This window comes from Hyperoodon ampullatus, assembly GCF_949752795.1.
Source record: "Hyperoodon ampullatus genome assembly, chromosome: 9".
Classification (NCBI taxonomy): Eukaryota; Metazoa; Chordata; class Mammalia; order Artiodactyla; family Ziphiidae; genus Hyperoodon; species Hyperoodon ampullatus.
The window spans coordinates 15,454,148-15,478,235 of NC_136922.1; the positions used below are offsets into that span (position 1 = coordinate 15,454,148).

General features: G+C 42.3%; 1 protein-coding gene across 1 annotated transcript in view; it reads left to right on the forward strand.

Annotated features, from left to right (window-relative positions):
• Positions 1-24,088, forward strand: part of SLC26A4 (solute carrier family 26 member 4) — a gene marked incomplete at both ends in the record, with an annotated part of 50,074 nt that overhangs the window by 12,198 nt on the left and 13,788 nt on the right. Inside the window, 8 exons of the mRNA XM_079710963.1 lie at positions 5,501-5,653; positions 5,759-5,841; positions 9,899-10,046; positions 12,827-12,940; positions 16,786-16,863; positions 17,005-17,100; positions 18,461-18,567; positions 21,031-21,100. Of these exons, the coding sequence (XP_079567089.1) occupies positions 5,501-5,653; positions 5,759-5,841; positions 9,899-10,046; positions 12,827-12,940; positions 16,786-16,863; positions 17,005-17,100; positions 18,461-18,567; positions 21,031-21,100 (849 nt within the window). The remainder of the gene's footprint in view (positions 1-5,500; positions 5,654-5,758; positions 5,842-9,898; positions 10,047-12,826; positions 12,941-16,785; positions 16,864-17,004; positions 17,101-18,460; positions 18,568-21,030; positions 21,101-24,088) is intronic.

A 24,088-nucleotide genomic window follows, 5' to 3' on the forward strand; every position in this document is an offset into this window, starting at 1 on the left:
TATCATTGCTCTTAAAAATATTAACAAAAACAAAGTGCTACAGTGAAGACTGGCCTGGGAGGCAGCAGACTTGAACCCCATTCTCACCTTTGCCTCTGCTAAGCTAAGTGACCTTGGACACATGGTGTAGGATAGTGGCTGAAAGCTCTGGATGAACGGGATTCATATCCTGATCCTATTATTTATTATCTGCATGATAATAAATGAATGGATGAACGGGATGAACGGGATTCATATCCTGTTTGGATGAACAGGATTCATATCCTGACCCTATTATTTATTATCTGCACTATTACATGAGCAAATCACCATGCCTCAGCTTCCTTCTCCACAAAATGGAGTTGGTAGTAATATCTACCAATTAAGTTAAATAAGGATATATGAGAAGCACTTGGCCTAGGGGCTGGCATATGACAAGTACTCAAAAAAAAGTGTTATTTTGAAATTATTATTCACATCTCAAGGCTTCTTTTCTGTTTTATATATAAAGTGAAATGATTGGAGATGTATCTCTAAAGCCCTTTTTAACTGTGAGAGTCCATAAAACGCATAATGTAAATGTCTCAGCAATTATAGACGAAGAGGAACAGTAGATTCAGAGATGATTCAACATGCAAAAGATATGCAAAAGAAGGATGTAGATCACACTAATTAGATTTAAAAGTTCTTGGACCTAAATGTATGTTCTATATAAAGCATGTTATCAATGCTTGAAAAATGGTGGTAATAGTAACATGATGTCACCCTAGCTTGGGGAGAATGATACAAGGCAAATACAATGTGCCAGCGTTAAGAATGAGTTTGAGTCCTTTAATGACCCATGTATTAGCTTCTAAAATAATGTAAGGCCATGCATACATATCTAAAAATTAGTGAGGTGGACAGGAATTTGCTCAGGTTCACAGCAGTGCCATAATCCCACATTACTCTCTCCATTCAACAGACATACCTAGTGCCTATTCCAGGCCAGATACTGTGCTAGGCAGTGGGACTAGGTAGAGGAGGCAGTTTAACATAGTGATTAAGATCATAGACTTTGTTTTGTTTTGTTTTGTTGCGGTACACGGGCCTCTCACTGTTGTGGCCTCTCCCGTTGCGGAGCACAGGCTCCGGACGCGCAGGCTCAGCGGCCATGGCCCACGGGCCCAGCCGCTCCGCGGCATGTGGGATCTTCCCGGACCGGGGCACGAACCCGTGTCCCCTGCATCGGCAGGCGGACTCTCAACCACTGCGCCACCAGGGAAGCCCCAAGATCATAGACTTTGAACTTCAATAGACTTGAGTTGGAGTGTTGGTTCCACCACCTATGACCCATGTGATTCTGGGCATGTCATATTTAACTTTTCTAAGCCTCAGTGTTCTCAGCTGTAAAATGGGAGTAAGGAGAGTAGCTGCCTGTTAGCATTCTGAGGATTAAAAATGAAAATTTGTGTAAAGCACTTAGTACAATACTAGGCTCATAGGAAGAATTCAGTTCATTATTGTTATTTTCATTATCATGATGATCAGACCTCATGGAACTTACTGTTCACTTCCCAAGGACCCAGCCTATTAGCAGCTGTTTTTTCATTCATCATTATTTCTGTCATTGTTGATTTTTTTCCTACCAAGACCTTGGTTTGCTTTGAGACCTTCTGACTGCCTTTTTCTGAGAGGCTGTCTCACTTTTGCAGTCCCTACACACCATATTTTTTGTTGCTTTCCTACTTTCTCTATCAACTGTTCATTCATTTATTCCTTCATTGTCATCCATTCATCTTTTCAATAAGTATTTATTGAAACCTGCCACGTGCCAGGCACTGTTCACTCCCTGTACAAACCCACTTACTCCTGAATCCACCAAGACACCCCGACTGAGTGTGCTTGCCTCCTCGTGTGAGCATCGCTAGGCCTGCATCCTCACAGATCACAGGAGGCCTAGGCCGATGGGTGACCTGGGTCCCTGGCCGCTGCTGGACTTCTGCACACAGGGGACAGAAATAGTCCTTCTGGTCTTCTAGGGCTATGTTTAAGATGAAGCTTGCTGCAAATCACCCCACTTTCAACAGAGACCAAAGTAAGCAGGAAACACTAGAACAAGGTCAAAAATAGTTTTTAAACTATTATGTGACTTATGTCCTGTTGAACATTATTCTTGAAGCCTCAGGTTAGAATGTGTTACAGAATTCTGCAAGCAATTCCTCCCAGGCCAGCCAAGTTGGATAAAGATACTTCAATCATTCTTGTGTGAGGATGAATATAAGCTTGCTCCTCTGGGGAAAAAAAAAAAAAAAAAAAAGAATCAGCAGGTCTGGAAATAATTGCATAAGGGTTGAATGAGCCACTCAGTACCTGAACAGAGAATTCTGCTTATGATATTACCAGTTGCGAATATTCGTGAAAGAATCCTTCAACACATGCAGGGCAGCTGTGGATTCCTCCAGGAAAGACTGTAAGATTGTTGTAAGATGCTGTCCCTGGAATGTAGTTAACATCCCTTTTGTTATAAGCTTGTGCTCTGGATCGCCTGCCTGCTCCTCCCTCCAAAAAAAAAAAAAAGGAAATAATGAATACAAGTAATGGGAGGAGGAAATATTGGGAAAGAAAGAAAAATAGAAACTTGTTTACAAATGCCAGGGATGCTGGGTACAAGAGGCAGAAAGGAAAATTGGCAGAATTCAGAACTAGTAATACTCAAGTTACCAGGTAACTACTCAATCATGTAAGTAAATCACACAGTCCATTTCCAAGTGGTTATGTTTTCCTACCGTTCACTCTGAATGGTTTGTCTCAATAGACAAGGGAAGCCTTTCTGCTTGCTGACTAAATTGACGTTACCTCCCCATTCCTTCCCCTAATGAGGAGGAAGACCACATGGAAAAGTCCTGCCCAGATGGTGAGAGTTTTGAAAGCTACCACTAAGCTCGATCAGATTCATTACTTCGAATCTATTGCAGTATGTAAAAATGAAGCCATTATAAAAGGAAAGTAACATTTTAAGGGTTGATCTTATATATGCAACAGAAGTTCTGGTAGGAGGAAATGCCTGACAGCAAGGGCTGATTGTGAGGGATTTGTTATATTCATAGAGACAAGATGGATTAAAATAAATTTGGCACCAAAAGTTAATCAGTGAATTTCCTCATATGTAATATCAGGTATAATTTTTAACTTAAGGCTTCATATACCCAGAAGGAAGAAATTCTGTAAATGAAATGATTCTAAAATTCTCCAAGCGTGGTAGGAAATATAGTAAAATATTACCCATTCTGAAAAGTTTCATTATCTTGATTTGAACTGGTCAGAATACTAGGCTGAAATATGGAATCATAAGTATATCCATATTTTAAACACATTTTAGTAAGTATTTTATTTTTTTTTATTTTTATTTATTTATTTATTTTTTGTGGTACGCGGGCCTCCCACTACTGTGGCCTCTCCCGTTGCGGAGCACAGGCCCCGGACACGCAGGCCCAGCGGCCACGGCCCACGGGCCCGGCCGCTCCGTGGCACGTAGGATCCTCCCGGACCAGGGCTCGAACCCGTGTCCCCTGCACCGGCAGGCGGACTCCCAACCACTGCGCCACCAGGGAAGCCCTAAGTATTTTAATAGTAAACTAAATTAGAATTACTTTACAGTGCTTTCGTAAACTCTCATTTCTGTATCTTTGAGTACAATCTGACTACTTCAGTTTATATGGGTGAATTTTATTTCCACATAGGTTAAGCTTTCTATTGTAGAACTCTTCATAAGAGATTCTGAATAAAATCAACTATACTCCAGTATAAAATAAAAATTAAAAAAAAAAGATTCTGAATAACTACTCAGTATAGGCAATTAATATATTCATATGCCTTGTTTGATGCAATTGTGTAATATAAACTGATTTTGGTTTTTGCAACTCATATTACATTTTTAATACACCACAGGTGCTTTTTCTTCAAAGGTCTAAGTGACTATCATAGATTACATGGCAATCCTGTAGTGATTACTTTTGTAAGGTGAAAGTTTTTAGGATTGGGATAGGTATTCTGATTGTTCTTAAGTTTGAATATTTCCATCTTGCATTGAGAGTAAACCTTTATTGTATAGACAATTAATTGAAGTATTATATCTAGCTCATGAATTAATCAGGGTCATCATCAGAAAATTGATTATATAAAGGGCCAGACAGCAATACCTTCAAGACTCTGAGTTGTATAGGGCTGTTTACTGCTATGGTAAATGCCTTAAATTCTTGAGTTGTTGTGTCCGCTTGTGGGAGTAGTTTTTTTTTTTTTTTTTTTTTTCCTTTTTCACCCTGCTATCACTTGCGTCATCTTGTTACTATCAATATCTGCCTCTAGCAATTTTTACTGACTCTGGAAAGCAGACAAAGTAAATGTGCTAGTGTTGTGTTTAAAGCAAGGGCAAAAATAGTCAGTGAAAGTCCAAGAGGCTTCCTACAAGTCAGATTCTCGAACTCTTGTTCAAGCACTTGGTGGCATGTATTTTGCTTGCACAGTAGCTTCTCCTCTCATTCCCTTACTCTTGAATGTTTTCCAAAGAGGTGGAGGTTGCTGGCAAGGTGACTCGTACATTACTCAGTGAGCACTATACCTAACTGTTACCAGATTGTTGTTATAATTATTTTAAGTAATATTTTATCTTCATATAAAAATATATCTACAAAAGGACTCATTCAAAGAAAGGTAACCTTCACTGGGAGATTAGTCGTCTCGAAGAATTGAGGAATACCTTCTAAAGTCATGCCTTCTACAGGACTGAAGTTCCTATAACAAAGATATTAGTGTTCTCCTCCGGGATTCTTCCTTGCTAATCTCCCTTGATTCCCAGAAACCTCCTATTTACAAAACAAAACTAGTTTTTCTTGAGCTGTCTTGTCTGTCCACTTGGAAAGAGTTAGTTTTATTTAAGTCACCTTAGTTCAAGTTTGAACTAAGTACCAAATTAATTTCCAAAAATGTATAATTGACCTATATATCAATTCAGTAGCTTTTCTTTGCCATAAAGAATGGATCAGTCTGTATGTATCTACATAAGAAGAATTTTAGGGATTTTTATTCTCACCTGTATCATTCAGGTTTAGTGAAGAGCTTTACCTAAAATATTGGTTAACTGGGACTTTTGGTTTATCAGTTTTTAATCTCAATAATACATATCAACATGGTGAAAATTAGGTCACTTAATAGCACCTGTAAAACCACTTAAGGTATAAACTTTTAAAGCTTTTCTGCAAGCAAAAGGCAGTATATAATGATATATTTTCTTTTAAAAGATCTCATTCTTATTGTAAAAAATACAGATAAGCAAAAATAAGAAAGCAGAAATCACCCATACTTTTATCACTTCAAGTTAACCATCATTAATAACTTGGTATATATATTGCAAAGATTGGATGTCAGTGGTCTGTATATTAACCAACACATTTTTATAATTTTACATGAAATTCTTAAGTGCTCTTTGATGATGATATGATTTTTTCATACGGGAAGTATATAAAAAAATTTTTTTTTACAGACTCTAATTGAGATTTTTCAAAATATTGGTAACACTAATCTTGCTGATTTCATTGCTGGATTACTCACCATTATCATCTGTATGGCAGTTAAGGAATTAAATGATCGATTTAAACACAAAATCCCAGTCCCTATTCCTATAGAAGTGATTGTGGTAAGTAGAATGTGTAATTAGAAAATTCAGCATTAATTAGTTTGATAAGAAAGGAATTGTTAAAACAAATGGACTTTTTTTAAAACCTCTTTTGTTTTATTTCAGACAATAATAGCTACTGCCATTTCATATGGAGTTGACCTGGAAAAAAACTATAACGCTGGCATTGTTAAGTCCATCCCAAGTGGGTGAGTATGGAGTTCCTCTTAGGCAATACTAATATATTGTCAGTACTTTCTGTTTAAATGACACTTAAGCTTCATTTCATTGGTCTTATTTGTGTGTGATCTTAAAGAAATATCCATTTGTGCAAACTATCAGATAAACAGTACGGGTGTAGATGAAGATCAAGCCATTTGTTTAAAAGCGACCCGCGTATGCTCTCTCTTTTTCTTTTTTTTTTTTCCTTTTGCGGTATGCGGGCCTCTCACTGTTGTGGCCTCTCCCGTTGCGGAGCACAGGCTCCGGACACGCAGGCTCAGCGGCCATGGCTCACGGGACCAGCTGCTCTGCGGCATGTGGGATCTTCCTGGACCGGGGCACGAACCCGTGTCCCCTGCATCGGCAGGCGGACTCTCAACCACTGTGCCACCAGGGAAGCCCTCTCTTTTTCTTTATGTTCTTAAAACGTGGCAGGACATGCACTTTTAACGCCAGATTCCTGATTTAAACTCACATATACAATTACAGTATACTATACATACTGTAGAATCATGGTTAGCAACATTTATTGTACTGAGAACAATCTGCTTAAGGAAAAAGGGACATCTGGCCTAAATTCTCCTCCATTTAGTTTAACCCATCTTAGATAATAATTATATCATTTGTGCCTATAAATAAAATGCATTATCTCTAAGGGAGGTTTGATATATTTGATAGTTTGATGAATTAAAAGAGTAAAGAACTAAGGTTCTTGGTCTACTTCTGTCACCATCTAGTCCTGTGGCCCTGGCAGGTTCTCCTATGACACAAAGAGAATGATAAACCACCGAAATCTCAACTTGAACTTGCTGTAAAGCACCAGTGAGATGGCTCATAAAGTGCAAAGTGGACCAAGGGCCCTACAGTATAATTCGATCATATGACATTGAAAAAGAAACCCAGTTGTTTATTACACTTGTAGCATAAACTTATAGCATCTATGACTAGACTTGCTGTTAGATAACTAGTAAGTACTGGTTTCCCCTCCCTTAATAATAGCTGAGGGACCTGTAACAGTCTGTTTCTCATGCTCTTAATAGAAACTCTTCAGGCCAGCTCAGTCCCGGAGCTTATTCCACAGGGAACTGCTGCCTTGTCATTGGGTTAATCTTATGATTTCTTCTAATCTGTTCAAAAAAAAAAAAAAAGAAAAAGAAAAATTACAGCTGGCTACATGCGGCTTAACTTACATATCATTCTTTCTGATGTTTCTCAAACTCACTTTTTTTTAAGAATCACATGAAGCCCTTGTTAACACAGATTCCTAGTTCCAACCCAGAACCTATGGAATCAGGCTTTCCAGAGGAGGGGCCTGGGAATTAATATTTTTCAAACGGGCTTCACGTGGTTCTAATGCTCAGGTAAGTTTGGGAAACTTTACATTAGAGGATCAGCATTTTGATAGTGAATCCTAATGCTGGTATAAATTTAGTGATAAAAAGATGCAGTGTTGGTTATTTGAGTTATGGCGTTTTCACCCTAACAGTTAGATTATTTGAGTAGTTATAAACAGCTACATAAAAGATATATTTCATGGGGCTTCCCTGGTGGCGCAGTGGTTGAGAGTCCGCCTGCCGATGCAGGGGACGCGGGTTCGTGTCCCGGTCCGGGAAGATCCCACATGCCGCGGAGCGTCTGGGCCCGTGAGCCATGGCCACCTAGCCTCCGCGTCTGGAGCCTGTGCTCCGCAACGGGAGAGGCCACAACAGTGGGAGGCCCGTGTACCGCAAAAAAAAATAAATAAAATAAAAATAAAATTATATATATATATATATATATATATATTTCATAGATCCCTGTTGTCAGGCTTCCTAGGGTGTAACTCTTAGAGGAGGTCCATAGCAAATGTCCTGTCCCATAAGTTCATGTTCCATTAATAGATTTAGGGAACTCATTTTTGCTGCCCTAAGTCAGCAGTCCCCAGCCTTTTTGGCACCAGGGACCGGTGTCATGAAAGGCAATTTTTGCACGGACGGGGATGGGGGTCGGGTGGGGCGGGGGATGGTTCAGGCGGTAACACAAGCGACGGAGAGCAACGGATGAAGCTTCGTTCGCTCACCCGCCACTCATCTCTATGCACAGGTACCGGTCCGTGGCCCAGGGGTTGGGGACGACTGCCCTCAGTGATCCTTTCTGACCCTATTCAGAGCTTTCCTGGCTGCTCTCCAGCTGAGAATGGATCTCTAGCCTCTTGCTCTTGGGTTAGTCAAGTTGCATCCTCTGACAGACCGCCTGGTGTGATTGGTCCGCTGACCTAACCTGCCTGGCCCCCGGGACTCAAAGCTCCTCCTCAAGGGCAGTGATCCCATTGGTCTCATGCAACTTTTTGGTAGCACTGAAACAAGTCTAATAACGTTAACAAACCTGAAAAAGAAAGGGTGCTGTGGAGAGATTGGAAAAGGGCAAGGAAAGGAGAGAAAGGTGAGTGGGACGAGAGGAAGAGGAACAAAGAGAAACACTGTGCTACCCACCTCTTCCCCCCCTCCCCGCGTCAATCCCCCAATAAGGGAGTAAAAGCACGGCCGCCGCCAGCAGCTTCCTTTTGTCCCATTGAGGGCCATTGCCATATGTCAGTGTCGCTCAGTGCCCAATGACACTGTCCCCAAAACTGTGACCACTAGCCCTACTTCCCTACTACCTTGCTTGGCCAAGTATACAATTTCTGCAAGTCCGGTCAGCTTCTGAGTGTCCCACTAGGATTCACCTAAACGAGGAGCCCTCATTCTCTCACTGACCCTTTTTCTTTTTTGCTGTTGTCTTTTGTTTTTTAATTTTTACTTTTTGGCCACACCGCACGGTATGTGGGATCTTAGTTCCCAGACCAGGGATCGAACCCGCACCCCCTGCACGGGAAGCCCGGAGTCCTAACAACTGGACTGCCAGGGAAGTCCCATCACTAACCTTTTTCTTAAGCAGAAGGCTCTAAGAGGGTCAGTCAGATCTTGGGACCCAGGAAATCATCTAATATCTAACATTCATACCTGGACCTTCTAAATGACCTTGAGCAGATCATTTCACTTTTCTGGGCCTCAGTTCTGGTATCAACAAAAAGAGAGGTAGATTCAACAGTTTCTAGGATATTAGATTATGATATTAATTTGGATAATATTAGGGTATTAGCTGGCTCTAGATTTCTATTGTTTTCTATAAGAATCTTATTTCTACTTTACTACTTCCCTCTAATTATAGGCGGAAAAAAATGTAGTTTCCTATTAAAGGAACTTCAGGTGTGAGGTAGGTCAGGGAGATTGCCTTTTTTTTTGTTTTTTGGCCAGGGACCTCTGGAATTACACCCTACAGATAGTAATCAAGATATAGGTACAAGAAAGGAATCCACCCCCCCCCCCGATTTTCATATTTGGGGAAAATTGCAGGCTTATAAACTTGTAGATTTATTTCGTTATACAGTTGGTAGAGTAGCTCTGGTTTTGTCAAACAGTAACTGTTTGATCCCGCACCTGTTGGGATGTCTTAATCATTGTGACTATGGAGCATTATGATAATTACATACATTTAATCTTTTTTGGACTTTTGGACTCAAGAAGATCTTAAATATCATGGCTCTTAGAATGGATTTTCCACTTAGCTCTTTTAGCATCTTACATTCTTTGTCTCTTTAACAGACCTGACCTCGCCTTGTACAGGGTAAATCTCATTTTATGGCTAGGATATCTTTTAAATTCAAAGACCTTTAAGATGAAATTCTGTAAGGAGAAACACTAATGTGTGAAATGGCACAGAATGGGATTGTATGGTATTAAAAAATCAGTAATGACAGGCTTATTCTTGTCAGAGCGTAAATAAGGCCGCATCTGTAGGCTCTCAAATAGGGGACAAAGGAATCAGCCAGTGAGATAGCACCAACTTCTGATTGAAACCTGTAAAAGCAGGTGCTACCACTTATGCATCTCACGTACCTCTTGCCCTCTTGGATCAAGTCCTTTCATTTCTGACTCGTGGCTGGGTTGATAGAGCATTTGGTGAGGTGGGGGAAGAGCATTATGGTCAAATTTTCACAGCATTTTTCATTTAAAAACTCACTAGGTTTTTGCCTCCGGCGATTCCATCTGTGAGTTTGTTTTCTGAGATGCTGACTGCATCATTTTCCATTGCTGTGGTCGCTTATGCCATTGCAGTGTCTGTAGGAAAAGTATACGCCATCAAGTATGATTACACCATCGATGGGAACCAGGTATGTTCACTCTTTTGCTGAGCTGGTTTTGTAGGGCTGAAAATAAGAAGAAAACATAAATGGGAAAGATTTTTGTTGTCTGTTAAAGAAGGGATTTGTTTCTTCCACCCATCTTTATTGAGTTGGTTTCTCTCCTGTGTGTGCTAATTTGAAATTATTTTGAAATATACATGTTATAGCACTTATTTATTTATTTATTTATTTATTTATTTATTTATTTATTTTTTGCGGTACGCGGGCCTCTCACTGTTGTGGCCTCTCCCATTGCGGAGCACAGGCTCCAAACGCGCAGGCCCAGCAGCCATGGCTCACAGGCCCAGCCACTCCAAGGCATGTGGGATCCTCCCGGACCAGGGCACGAACCCATGTCCCCTGCATTGGCAGGCGGACTCTCAACCACTGTGCCACCAGGGAGGCCCTGTATCACCAAATTTTTTAATATATTTTACTGTTTCTTTTTTTTTTTTTTTTTTTTTTTTTTTTTTTTTTTTTTTGCGGTAGGCGGGCCTCTCACTGTTGTGGCCTCTCCCCTTGCGGAGCACAGGCTCCGGAGCACAGGCTCAGTGGCCATGGCTCACGGGCCCAGCCGCTCCGCGGCATGTGGGATCTTCCCAGACCGGGGCACGAACCCGTGTCCCCTGCATCGGCAGGCGGACTCTCAACCACTGCGCCACCAGGGAAGCCCCTTTACTGTTTCTTTATCCATATTTTATTATATGTCTCTGAAAGATAAGCATGTAAAAAGCAATCGTGATACATCATCATATCTAAAAAACTAGCTGTAATTCCCTAATACCATCTAATATCCAGTCAGTTTTCAGGTATAACCACAATATCATTATCACAGCTAAAAAAATTAACAATAATTCCTTGATAATATCAACACTCTAGTCAGTTTTCAGATTATTTTAAAAGGTTTTTTTAAACAGTTGATTTGTCTGGTTAAGTATCCAAACAAGCTCCATGTGTAGTATTAGCTTGATACATCTCTTTTTTGTTTTACATTTTTTAACAAATTATTTTTTTGATTGGGGTATAATTGATGTACTGTATTATATAAGTTTCAGGTTTACAACATAGTGATTCACAAGCTTTAGAGCTTATACTCCATTTATAGTTCTTAGAAAATATTGGCTATATTCCCTGTACTGTATGCATCACTGTACTTTTTTTAAATTAATTTTTATTGGAGTATAGTTGCTTTACAATGTTGTGTTAGTTTCTACTATACAGCAAAATGAATCAGCTATATGTATACATATATTCCCTCTTTTTTGGATTTCCTTCCCATTTAGGTCACCACAGAGCATTAAGTAGAGTTCCCTGTGCTATACAGTCTGTTCTCGTTACTTGTCTATTTTACACATAGTATCAATAGTGTATATGCATCACTTTACATTTTAAGAGATAAGTTGAAGTAATCCTAATTTTTAAAAAGTTAATTCAGTTAGGTCATAAATAACATTTAAGCTTAACATATTAGATTGGAATAAGAATTCTTCATGTAATCTAGTATCGCCTGGTAATTGTTTTTTTAATGACAGCTATAATACGGCAAAACAGAGCAACAAACACCAATGCTAATAGTTGTGACCACTTTAAATTGAGGTGGTTTATTGTGCAGTTACAGGTTTCCCCTGCTACCCAAAAGTAGAGCGTTCCTATGAAAACTTTCTTAAGCAGAAATGGCAGTAAAGTGAAGAAGCAGTTACCTTAGGACACATCTTGCAAACAGATGCACAAAATCCATTTAGATGAAGCACAGGTGCTCACCAGCACAGTTCAAAGCAATGGCGGCTCTATGCTGAGATGCTGAGATGCTGAGATGCTGAGTATAGTTCCCGGCGGAGGAGATTGGTGGTGCCACTCTCCCTACTTGGGGGGCATGCCGCCTCTATAAGTGTTCGCTACAAAACAGATGCTTTTCGCCCTTTTTTGTAAAAGCGAAAAGCCCCTTGGGATTTCTTTCAGTTAGCAAAAACAGGTACTAACATCGGTCTTTCGTAAAAGCCAAGTGGCGTAAAGTGAACTTTTGAAAAGCAGGGGACACCTGTAATAGATACAGGACATTTTTTGTAGCACCTGATACATTTACCAGGTGAGCTGATTTTCCACTGCTTGCAAATCTGCAAGTATGGTTGGTTTCTGAAAACATAGCACAGCAATTACAGCAGTTAAATGATTAGTACTCAATAGGAATAATAGCCCTCCTAATCATAATACACTTCATAGCAAATATCCAACCACAGAGAAAATATTTCATGTGAGAGTTACAGATATGCCACTCACCAGGAAGTGAAATAAGCATTTGAGCAAAAGATCAGTCAATCTTAAAAACAACTGAAAGCAGTGAAGCCTCTCTTAGGCTCTTTGGAGCCAGAAGTCCCCATGTCTTCCAAGGGCCCCAAGCACCTTTAATGGTAAGAATTAAACTGGGACTCCCAGGCAGGGTGGACTTGAGAGTTTGCTTTCTTTATTTTTTTTTTTTTTTGCGGTATGCGGGCCTCTCACTGTTGGGGCCTCTCCCGTTGCGGAACACAGGCTCCGGACGCGCAGGCTCAGGGGCCATGACTCACGGGCCAAGCCGCTCCGCGGCATGTGGGATCTTCCCGGACCGGGGCACGAACCCGTGTCCCCTGCATCGGCAGGCGGACGTTCAACCACTGCACCATCAGGGAAGCCCTGAGAGTTTGCTTTCTTAATGCTCTTCCTTAAACACTTGGCGAGGGTCTTGCAAAGATTTGATATGTAGCATCACTGCCATCCAGTCTCTCTCTTAGGAATTCATTGCCTTTGGGATCAGCAACATCTTCTCTGGATTCTTCTCTTGTTTTGTGGCCACCACTGCCCTGTCCCGCACCGCCGTCCAGGAGAGCACTGGGGGAAAGACACAGGTATGTAACAGCGGTGTCGTAATATCCGTCTAGAATGATAGTAAGAATGAGTCAGGGGAATGGTGGCTCAGGAAGGCTTGCACAAGAACTCAGCAGGACGATTAGCCTTTGAGAAAAGAGAAACTTGTACTTCCTGGTCTGATTGCACCCGGGGTCTCTCCGTCTCCTTGACGGTGATCCATCGCCTCCCCGAAAAACTCTTCCACAGCGACATTTATGGTTTTCTGATGCAGCAAGTCTCCAACCATTTTGTGTCAGTGTTCAGCAGGCAGATAGCTCCACTTACTTGCTTTTCCAGGGACGATAACAGTTGACAAGGAATCAGTCATGAAGAATGCTGATTTTTACCAATTTGTTATCTGGGGATAGAGAAGGCCTAGTAAGAGCACTTTGTGGCTTAGTGAGTTATTCTATTTTCATGAAAATGAAAAGCTGTCTATTTACATTTCCTTTACAAGGATCAGGAGCTTCGTCCAGAGGCGTTGGGTCCCACAGAACAAGTTTGCTAGCCAAGGATATTTTTGTTGTAACATTTTGGCATTTCTTCCCGAGCGAGACTTTTGTTCCTAAAATTCTGAATGTGGGTTTCATCTTGCCTTTTAAATGTGGTTTTTAAGTTGTTGCCTTCCCCCAAACCAGCATCCAAGTTAATCTCTGGAAAACTCCTCCTTCAGTGGGCCAGAAAGCTCAGGAGCTGTTCTCAGGCCATTCTTTCCAGCAGGACATGAGTCAGCTAAGCCAAACCGAGTAGATGGGGGTGAGGGGCGGCTCAGGAATTGTGTTTCTGTTATGCCTGGAGAGTTTTCTCATCCCAACACAGAAAGAACTATTATTTAAGAGTAAACAGTACATTGAGACTATAAAGGAGAACAACAAATCCAAAGTGAATAGGGTAACACACACACACACATACACATACACATACATACATACACACACACGTACATACACACACATACATACACACACATACACATACATACAGACACACACACATACACATACATACATACACACAGAGAGAGTCTTCAAGTAGGGTTTTTTAAGGTAGAGACACTTACAAATAAGTACAAAAGAGAAAAACTGAGAAAATGAAAGACTCCAACAAGGAAGTTGCCCAGGGGGGAGCCTGAACTGTCCCCAAGGTGCCCATGATGCTCCTTTACCATTTATAAAAGATCTTGGTGACAGGGTGAGAAGAACTGGCCTCTTCCAGTTTCTTGGCTCCCGTCCAACAAAAATTTAGTCTAAATTTTCAGACTTTTTCTGTTTAAAATTGAGTTTTCTTGACTTTTTTCTGCAAACATTTCCAGCTTTGTGAGAGCAAATAAAACAACACAGTCTCAAACAGGAAGCATAACCAGAGATCTGTGGTCACGGGGAAGAGGTTGGAGGTGATTGCCAGAGTTGTACCTATGGTTCAGGGGGTGGCTGTCAGCAGTGGAATTTTCTGCTGCTTCCACTGGAGATGGGGCCCTGACAAGCTCTCCAGGGCACATGGCTGTAAGTGGGTGCAGGCATATCCCCAAGTGCTGATGTCCATTCTCTGCTGTTACTTCCAGACTGAAATGGGCACAGTCCCGTCCATCCTCCCCTCCCCTCCTAAGAATGCCCATGTAAAGTGATTCCTTGGCAGAGGGTTTGGGGATAATGGTGTTCTGGTAAGCTAATACCCACTGCCACACACTGGCGTGTATTATATTTAGGAATGAAGGATGCCAGGATTTCAGTACTGAAGAATGAAACAAGCAGAGAAATAGCTTGATATTTAATTACTGAAATGTACACTAAGTTCTGGGATTAAAAGTCTAAGTGTCTGGACTGAAATCCAGGGACTTGTGACCAACTAAACTGGCAAGTCTTCTCCTGTTGTGTGGCTTCTCATGTTTTTTTTCATGTTGGAGCCTCAGTTTCCACATCTATGCAATGGGGATAATAATTGTATCCACCTCATAGGGATGTTGTGAGGATTAAATAAGAAAATGTTTATAAAATCCTGGCACTCGTAAATGTTTGATGGTTCCGGTCATAAACTTCTCAAGGTAAGAATAGTACCTATGATACATATGTTGTACCTGACACATAAGAAGCACCCGGCATGTATTTGCTGAATCAATGAACAGAATCATAAGTGTTAGTGGACATCAACTGTTTTCAACACATCTACAGATTGTAGAAGAGTTCAACATTGCAACCTGTTCTTTCTCTCACCCCCATCTGACTCCTACTGATTCATGAAAAAGTAATTCTGATGACAAACTATTCCCTAGCTCTGGTTACCCTCTCACTTAAGAGAAGAATTAATTCTCTAGTAACTGAATCTGCTCATAGATATGAAATCTACAGCATTTCCTGCAAAATAAGTAATTTTACTTTATAAATTAAGTACAAGTAATGGGTTCCCTCACAGATTTTAAAATAGTAACCAAAATTAGTCTTGGTCCCCATAATTGGAGGCTAATTATTTCCTATCCTCAGTGAGCAGGTGGCCACCCTCCTGGCATGAGTTGGGCAGCTGGCTGTGGTCCCTGTCCCCAAATCTCCATCCCTCTCACCAATCCACAGAACCCTACATCCACAGTGAGATGCACGTGGCTCATGATAGACAATGAATGTTGGTTAAGTAATTGCATTGAAGAAAGGAGGGAAGGAGGGAGGAAGGATACCAGCTCCTCTGCTTAGATAGGAGAGGGGAAAGCTCACCAAGGTACTGGGAACCCGGAGGTGTGGTGCTGGGAGTTAACAAATTGCCTAGAAAAGGGGATCTGGCTGGACAGAGCAGACTTTTCTGTACGTCATATACATAATATCGCCTCAGTCTGGCCTAAGTATCCTCTGAATACGACTGAGCAATTTGCCAGCTGGAGTGAATGAACGTGGATATGAAATTCCTTAAGTTTTCGGACTTTTAATTTCTATTGGCTTTATGTGTCTCCTTGAAGGCAAACATCTTGCACTAGGCAGTACTTGGGCCCAGGGCAAGCTTCTCTGCTGCTTCCTCTCTGGTCGCTTTGCTTCTGGCTCCCTGTCTCCTTTGTTTCAGAGCTACTAGGCTTCACCTCGGCCAGGCCCCAGCTGTCTCAGCAGAGAACCCATTGGTCATCTAATCACAACAGAGAGTAGTCCCCACCCCCCCAGCCTCTCCCCTAACTAGTTACGGATCTTAGGAGAGCTTTTTTGCCAGCGAAGGTAAAGTTTCTGAAGCTTCCTTGACCCCTGCTACTGCCCACCCTCACTCGGGCTGCTTGTGGGGCAAAGCTCTGAGCCTGCATCCGTGCAGCTGTGGGAGGATGCGGGAGACATGGTCCCACCTCTCAGCAGGCTTGTGTGGCATTCTGAATCTGCAGAAAGACTGGTAAATTTATTTTCTCTGAGATTATCATGGCAACCATGTATACAAAGTGTTATCTGAATTGTTACCAGGTTGCTGACTCAATAATGCAGCAGAATCAGTTATGTGCTATGAGAATTTATTTCCCAAGAACATTACAAGGACCTGTTGTCCGGGAAGGGGGGTGGGCCCTGTTTCCTCGAATGGCAAATGACTAGAAGTCTGGCCTCTTGAATTGACACCAAAAGTATATGTCTGTAGTGTATCCAAGTGCAATCCAGGCTTTACTCTAGCAGACTCAGGGTCCACATTTTCTTTAATTTCTCTGCCATAGCTACTAAATGTATGGTTTTAGCAAATAATTCTCACTTGTCTCAACAGTATTGAGCAGAAGGGGGGAAGTTGAGAAGTGTCACATGTGCCCATGAACAGGCTCTTGCACGCATGTGTCCAGCAAGCACATGTCCAGAGGGGGCAGGATGGACCCTGGTTATGGGACACGTATGTCTTTCAGGTTGCCGGCATCATCTCGGCTGGGATTGTGATGATTGCCATCGTTGCCCTGGGGAAGTTGTTGGAACCCTTGCAAAAGGTATAACACTGCTTCTCGCCACGCCGATTACATACGTCCCCTTCACTACTCTGCCACCCGAGAAATAACAGGGGATTTAGAAGTCATCACATGGAAAACCATTCCCCTGAATAACCCAGCCTTCCCTGTCTCTCTTGGCAGTCGGTCTTGGCAGCTGTTGTAATCGCCAACCTGAAGGGCATGTTTATGCAGGTGTGTGACATTCCTCGTCTGTGGAGGCAGAATAAGACTGATGCTGTAAGTCACTTACCATCCATTTTTCTCTGAAATAAGAATTGCTTCTCATATGCTTCTTGCCATATAATTACATCCCCTTATCTCCTAAGTCTTACTTGCATTTTGGGAACCAGAGCAGAAATTAGAATTTTATGGATAAGCCAAAGCTGGGAAGTCTTCCACATGAGCTGTGATTTGTGAAGGTCCTGTATCTCTGGGAAGATCCATTTCCAGCAAGAATCCCATATGAGCTCCTTCGTATACCCTTGGCCTTCTAAGGCCAAAAAACAAACAAACAAAAATTTTTTTTAAACCCTCTAATTTAGAAAGCCAAACAAAACAAAAACAAAGGAAAAACAAAAAAGGAAACCCCACGTTGATTATAATTTTTTTTTTTTTGGTACGCGGGCCTGGCACTGCTGCGGCCTCTCCCATTGCAGAGCACAGGCTCCAGACGCTCAGGCTCAGCGGCCATGGCTCACAGGCCTAGCCGCTCCGCGGCATGTGGGATCGTCCCTGACCGGGGCACGAACCCGTATCCCCTGCATCGGCAGGCGGACTCTCAACCACTGCGCCACCAGGGAAGCCCTGATTATAATTTTGATTAACGTAACCTTTACAAGTCTTCTGAGGGATTGTTAGAAAAAAAAAAAAAAGAAGCTAAACCCTTCAGAGTTCTGCCCTAATTTAAACCAGAACAGATAAAAAGAATGGGAAAACTGCCTATATATCTATATGGAAAGATCTCCAAGACAAATTGTGAAATAAAAAAGAGACCAGTGCAAAATGGAAGAGTGTGTATAACACACCAAAATAAGGGAAAATAATATATGCTTTGTAGTTATATTTGCTTGTATTTGCCAAAAGAAATGCTGGAGAAAAGTGTGCACATGTGTGTACACACACACAAATAAACGAGGACACAAGAAAGGAGCGTCATTGGGAATGGATGGAGAAAGGAGAGAGTTACAACCAAGATTTTTCACTGCACACTTTTTTTTTTTTCGGCCGTGCCACGCAGCATGCCAGATCTTAGTTCCCGACCAGTGATCAAACCCGTGGCCCCTGCAGTGGAAGCGCAGAGTCTTAACCACTGAACTGCCAGAGAAGTCCCACTGCACACCTTTTCAATACTAATTTTATTTTGAACCATGTCAATATATTACCTATTCAAAAATTAAATTTAAGAATATTTAAATGGAACAGCTGACCTTTACTGGAAAGGGCGATTTCCACTTCCACTTAAAGTATGCAATGAAGTCAGAATATTTTCAACGCTGTAATTTGTTCGTGGACAATTGATCTTATTTTTACAGGTAATTGCTCACCTGATGGTACCTGATGACTTAACATAATTCCTTTCATTTCCATGTTTTTCTAGGTTATCTGGGTGTTTACGTGCGTAGCATCCATCATTCTGGGGCTGGACCTCGGTTTACTAGCTGGCCTTATATTTGGATTTCTGACTGTGGTCCTGAGAGTTCAATTGTGAGTAATATAAGATCCAGGTTATCAATAAACAGGACAACACACCCTGAGATTTCTTATATTTCTTTATTGTGATAAATACAATAAAAGCACTCCCTTTCATAATAGTTACTATATATTGAGTGCTTCTACAAATTAAGCGTATGGTGCTTTACACACATTATCATATTTAGTCTTCAAAAAAACCCTGTGAATAGGTTTCACTCTCCTCATTCTAGTAAGATAACTGAAGCTCAAAAAGGTTAAGAACCTTCCCCAAGGTCAGCTAGTCAGTGGCAGAGACAGGATTTGAACCCAGATGTATCTCACCCCAAAATCTATGCACTTATTCACATGCTCTACTGCTATGCTCTCCTCCAAGTCATGGTAAGACTACAAGATACATGATTCAGCAAAAGACTGAAGTTGCTGTGTAGTTTCTTTTTAAAGTGAGATGATGTCTGAGAGGCACTGGGCCCAAGCCTTGGGCCCAGACAGCTGCTAAATATATTGTAGCTCATTTTCTTTTGAAGCTAGTAACCCAGAAGTTATGTAACAACCCAGAACAGGAGACTTTAAAACAGTTGACTGTAGCCAAAATTCATTCAAATCTGCCAAATAAGGTATGTACCCAATAAGCCATACCAATTATGCGAAGTAGACATAATTAGGTCATCTGCAGAGTGAAAGCAGCAAAGAAACAGTTCAAAGTAATGGAAAACAATCTGTGAGGCAGCCGAAAGGTGTATGTTTTTTCATTTTGTTTTGTTTTGACTTTAAAAGATTTTTTTTATTAAAAAAAAATCTTTTTTTTGGCTGCGAGGTTGACGGGATCTTAGTTCCCCAACCAGGGATACACAGGCTCTTGACAGTGAGAGTGCGGAGTCCTAACCCCTGGACCGCCAGGGAATTCCCTTGTTTTGACCCTTGAGAGGTCTTTGGTAGATGCCCTTCTGGGTCTATGGAATTGTCTGAACAGAGAGCAGAAGCGTGCTCCTCTCCTTCCTCAAAACTTCTGTTATCTTCCCAGACTTCTGGTCCCTTCTTTGCCTGCGCTTGGGCCATGAAGGAATACGAAACCTGGGGAAACCTCAACACGGATGTCTTCTTAGCATAAGTCCACCTTTCCCGTTCCACCAACCAATTCTCCTTCCCTCTCTCCTTCCCTCCCCTGGCATGTTAGAGCCTACCCAAAGGCTTGTGTTTACTGCCTCAGCACCCTTAAATGGTTGCCTAAGGGCCCGAAAGAGTTCACAAGCATCCAAAGTACCCAGTGTGCTACCGGGGAACACCTCAGAAACTCTCCTTGGAAGAGAGTTTGTGCCCTGGATGCCTCCGTGTTTACTTTTACTTGTGTCAGTGTGATTGGGGGAGAAGGGTTTTGTAGAGAAAGACTATACAGTTTCTAAGCTTTAAGTTAAAAATCAGCCCTGCACAGCAAGCTGAGGAAAATCGGTGGCACCGTTTAGCTGCAGATTTGGTAACGAGGCTTTGAGCCAACAAAAAGCAGTATCCTCCACAGTATTTAATTTCCAGTAATTATAAGGCTGATCCAGAGAGCACATTGCTGAGAGTACCCTAAACAGACATTCTTTCTTCAGGAACTGTATTTAGCATATGTCCCTAGTCACACTTGAAGAATCATGGAATTTATGTGATTGCATCAGAAACAGGAAGTCAACAGTCTGGTGGATGGGAAGGATTTATGTCTGGTCCTCCCAGGCTCCTATTTCTATGAAATGAGACTAATCTGATCAGTGCAGACTCTCCGTACTTCATCAGGAAGTTGCTATAACTCACAAGTAAGTTCTAGGCACCATGCCAGGCAATGAAGACCCATGGGTTAAAGATAGAGGCTGTGCTCCTTTTCCCTCCAGGACCTTTATGAACTTCTCTAAACAGTTTACTCACCAGTAAAAATGAGGATAATACTGCTGATCTTTCAGGGTTATGGTAGGGCTCAAATAATTTAACATGTGTGAAAACTCTTTGCTTATCCTATAAAGTCGTACACATATGAAAGTATGATGCTCATTACTTCTTACAGGCATCAGAAATGAGGCACACTTCCTTCTTCTCCCCGAATCCTACACAAACACCGGCTCTTCACTTCAGAGTTAGCTACCGGAAAATGTCATCTGCGATAAAGACAGAGTCCAAAAACACCCAAATTATGGGCTTTTTAGTATCTGTCATTTCTTCTAACTTTTTTTTTTTTTTTTTTTTTTGCGGTACGCGGGCCTTTCACTGCTGTGGCCTCTCCCGTTGCGGAGCACAGGCAGACGTGCAGGCTCAGCGGCCATGACTCACGGGCCCAGCCGCTCCGCAGCATGTGCGATCTTCCCGGACCGGGGCACGAACCCATGTCCCCTGCATCGGCAGGCGGACTCTCAACCACTGCGCCACCAGGGAAGCCCTCTTCTAACTTTTTATTCAAAATATGCCTGTTCCAAAAAATTCTGACCTTAATTTTTCTTCTTTCAGTCCCTCATGGAACAGCCTTGGAAGTATCCCTAGCACAGACATCTACAAAAGTACTAAGAATTACAAAAACGTAAGTGCCTTTGTGAGACATTGGCTGGACTTGGGTTTGCTAAGCTGGATTTTCAGGGGTTGCATATTTCTCTTTCAGTATGTTAGGGATAAGGTAGCCAAAAAGGGAGGCTACTTCTGTTGGGAAAATCCAGAAGTCCACTGTGGGGGGGGGTGTCAGGAAAACTTTCGATCCAGTGTGCCCTCCGATATCCTAAGCTTATGTGAATTTTGTCCATGCTAGTTAAAATGTCATTTTAATGTCAAACCATTGTACAGGGAATTTTTTTTTTTTTTTTTTTTTGCCGTACGCGGGCCTCTCACTGCCGTGGCCTCTCCCGTCGCGGAGCACAGACTCCGGACACACAGGCTCAGCGCCCATGGCCCACGGGGCCAGCCGCTCCATGGCATGCGGGATCCTCCCAGACTGGGGCACGAACCCACATCCTCTGCATTGGCAGGCGGACTCCCAACCACTGCGCCACCAGGGAAGCCCAGGGAATTTTTTTTTTAAATAGGCAATTCAATTATTTCCAGAAGTTGAGCCAAAATTCTATTCCTCTGAGTGAAGGGTGTCAAAAGACACAAACTTCCAGGTATAAATAAATAAGTCATGGGAATGTAATGTACAGTGTGAAGACCATAGTTAATAATACTGTATTGCATATTTGAAAGTTCCTAAGAGAGTAGATCTTAAAAGTTCTCATAACACAAAAAATTTTGTAACTATGTATGGTGACAGATGTTAACTAGACTTATTGTGGGGGTCATTTTGCAATGTATACAAATATCAGGTTGTACACCTGAAGCTAATATGTCAATTATAACTAAAAAAAAAAAAAAAAGACTCACCTCAGAGACCTCTAGGACAAAATAAAACATATATTGTAACAACATTCCCAAAAGAGAAGAAGAGAAAAAAAAAAAAAGACAAAATATTGAATAAGTATCAAAACTTTCCCAAATTTGAGGAAAACCACAATGTACAAATCCAAAATGCCCACTGAACCCAATTCATGTACACACAAAAATCCACACCTAGAAACGCTACAGTAACACTGCTGAAAGCCAAGATGTTAACAGCAATGTTTTAAGCAGCAAGAGGAAAAAAATTTCTCTTTCTCTGCTATGTTATCCTTATCCTCTATGACACTGTCTGAAATCCCTGTAAGATTTTCTTCATTCAATTCTAAGAAGAGACGTTCATGTTCTCTGTCACAAAGAACTTTATTTGACATTTTTCTCTATCCTTGGAATTGGAAGAAATAATATATAATACAGAAAATAAAAAATGAAGAAAATAAATATTCCACTGATAGGCTTATGTTCCCTGCAAATAAGAGTGCTTAGGGACCACCAGAAGGAACAAACATGAAAAAGCAGAGAAAGAAAGAAAATTCAAAGGGTGGTCCAAGATGGATTCTGGAACAGGAAGATTCTGAACCCACCTCCTCCTATGGACACACCAAATCTACAGCTACATATGGAATAATTCTCTCTGAAAAAGAATGGATAACTAGCTGAACAGCTCCTCCACAACAAGGGATAAAAGGGCCACATCGAAACAAGTAGCAGAGGCAGGGATGCAGTCTCGCCAAAACCCACCCCTGGCTCCGCGTCCCACAAGAGGGAGGAATGTCCTAAGTTTGGAGCTACTCCCTGAGGAGCAAGGGGTTTGTACTCCACATCCCTTGAGACCTGCACCAAAGCATCGAGGCCCCCAAAATGTCTGGTTTTGGAAACAAATAGGGCTTACATTCAGGGGCCCCGAGGGGACTGTAGGAATGTGAGATACTCCTTTGGAGGGGCTCACATGTGGGCTCACTCATCCTGGGACCCAGCACGAAGGCAGCAGTTTGAAAGTCCCTGGACTATATGTGAAGGAGATTCATTTGCTAATCTTAAAGCATCTGCCAGAGGGGCAAGGACCACTTGGGACTTGCTTCAGGGATGGAGGCACTGGCACGTGTCATTTTTGCGCTCTCCCTGTACCTTGCTAGTGTAGGCGGGTGCAGCCAGGCACAACCTCAATAAAGCCACAGGTCTGCTCCGCTCCCAGCACTCTTCTCTTGCGTCGCTAAAGCTGCAGCATGCCCCACCCTCAGCACTCTCCTGCAGCCATGCTAAAGCTGGTAGGTGAGCACAGTCCACACAAGGAACCCCCCTTGGTTGTCTGGCCCTGGCGGCCCAAGGGTCTTGCATGCCTGGGCCCCACAGGACTGTAACAGTTGGAAAGATAGTTCTGGGCAGGCTACCACACCCAGGGTACTACAGAGATAGCAGACAAAACATACCCCAGTCCACCTGTGAAAAAGGCCCATTTACTTACCCTAGAGCTTTAACCTGAGTGTCAGGCTTCAGGTTTGCCACGCGTATAGAGGCTACAGAAATGCTCTCAGGCAGTGTAGGCAGGGAGACATCATTCTCACACCCTCCCTCGGCCTCACCACAGCTTGTGGTACCTCCCAGAAAAGAGTTCATCTGACGCTCCAATTTTTGCAACCATCACCCAGGAGACACCTCCAAGTCTCCTGAGATCAGTAATTGTGGTTCCACAAAACTGTATATATTTGCATACTTTAAAAGCTGCTGCCTGAGGATCTGGCTTCCAATCAGCCTGAAACTAGATGCTGAATGAGATCCCTCCCCTTGGAACACTGACAGGTCTTGGCACACCCTCAACAACTGGGGCCTATCAGACCTAAACCAGGCTAGGGACTTCCCTGGTGGCACAATGGTTAAGAATGCACTTGCCAATGCAGGGGACACGGGTTCGAGCCCTGGTCCAGGAAGATTCCAGATGGCGTGGAGCAACTAAGCCCATGCGCCACAACTACTGAGCCTGCGCTTTAGAGCCCATGAGCCACAATTACTGAGCCCACAAGCCACAACTACTGAGCCCACATGCCGCAGCTACTGAAGCCCATGCGCCTAGAGCCCGTGCTTCGCAACAAGAGAAGCCACCGCAATGAGAAGCCTGTGCACCACGATGAAGATAGCCCCCACTTGC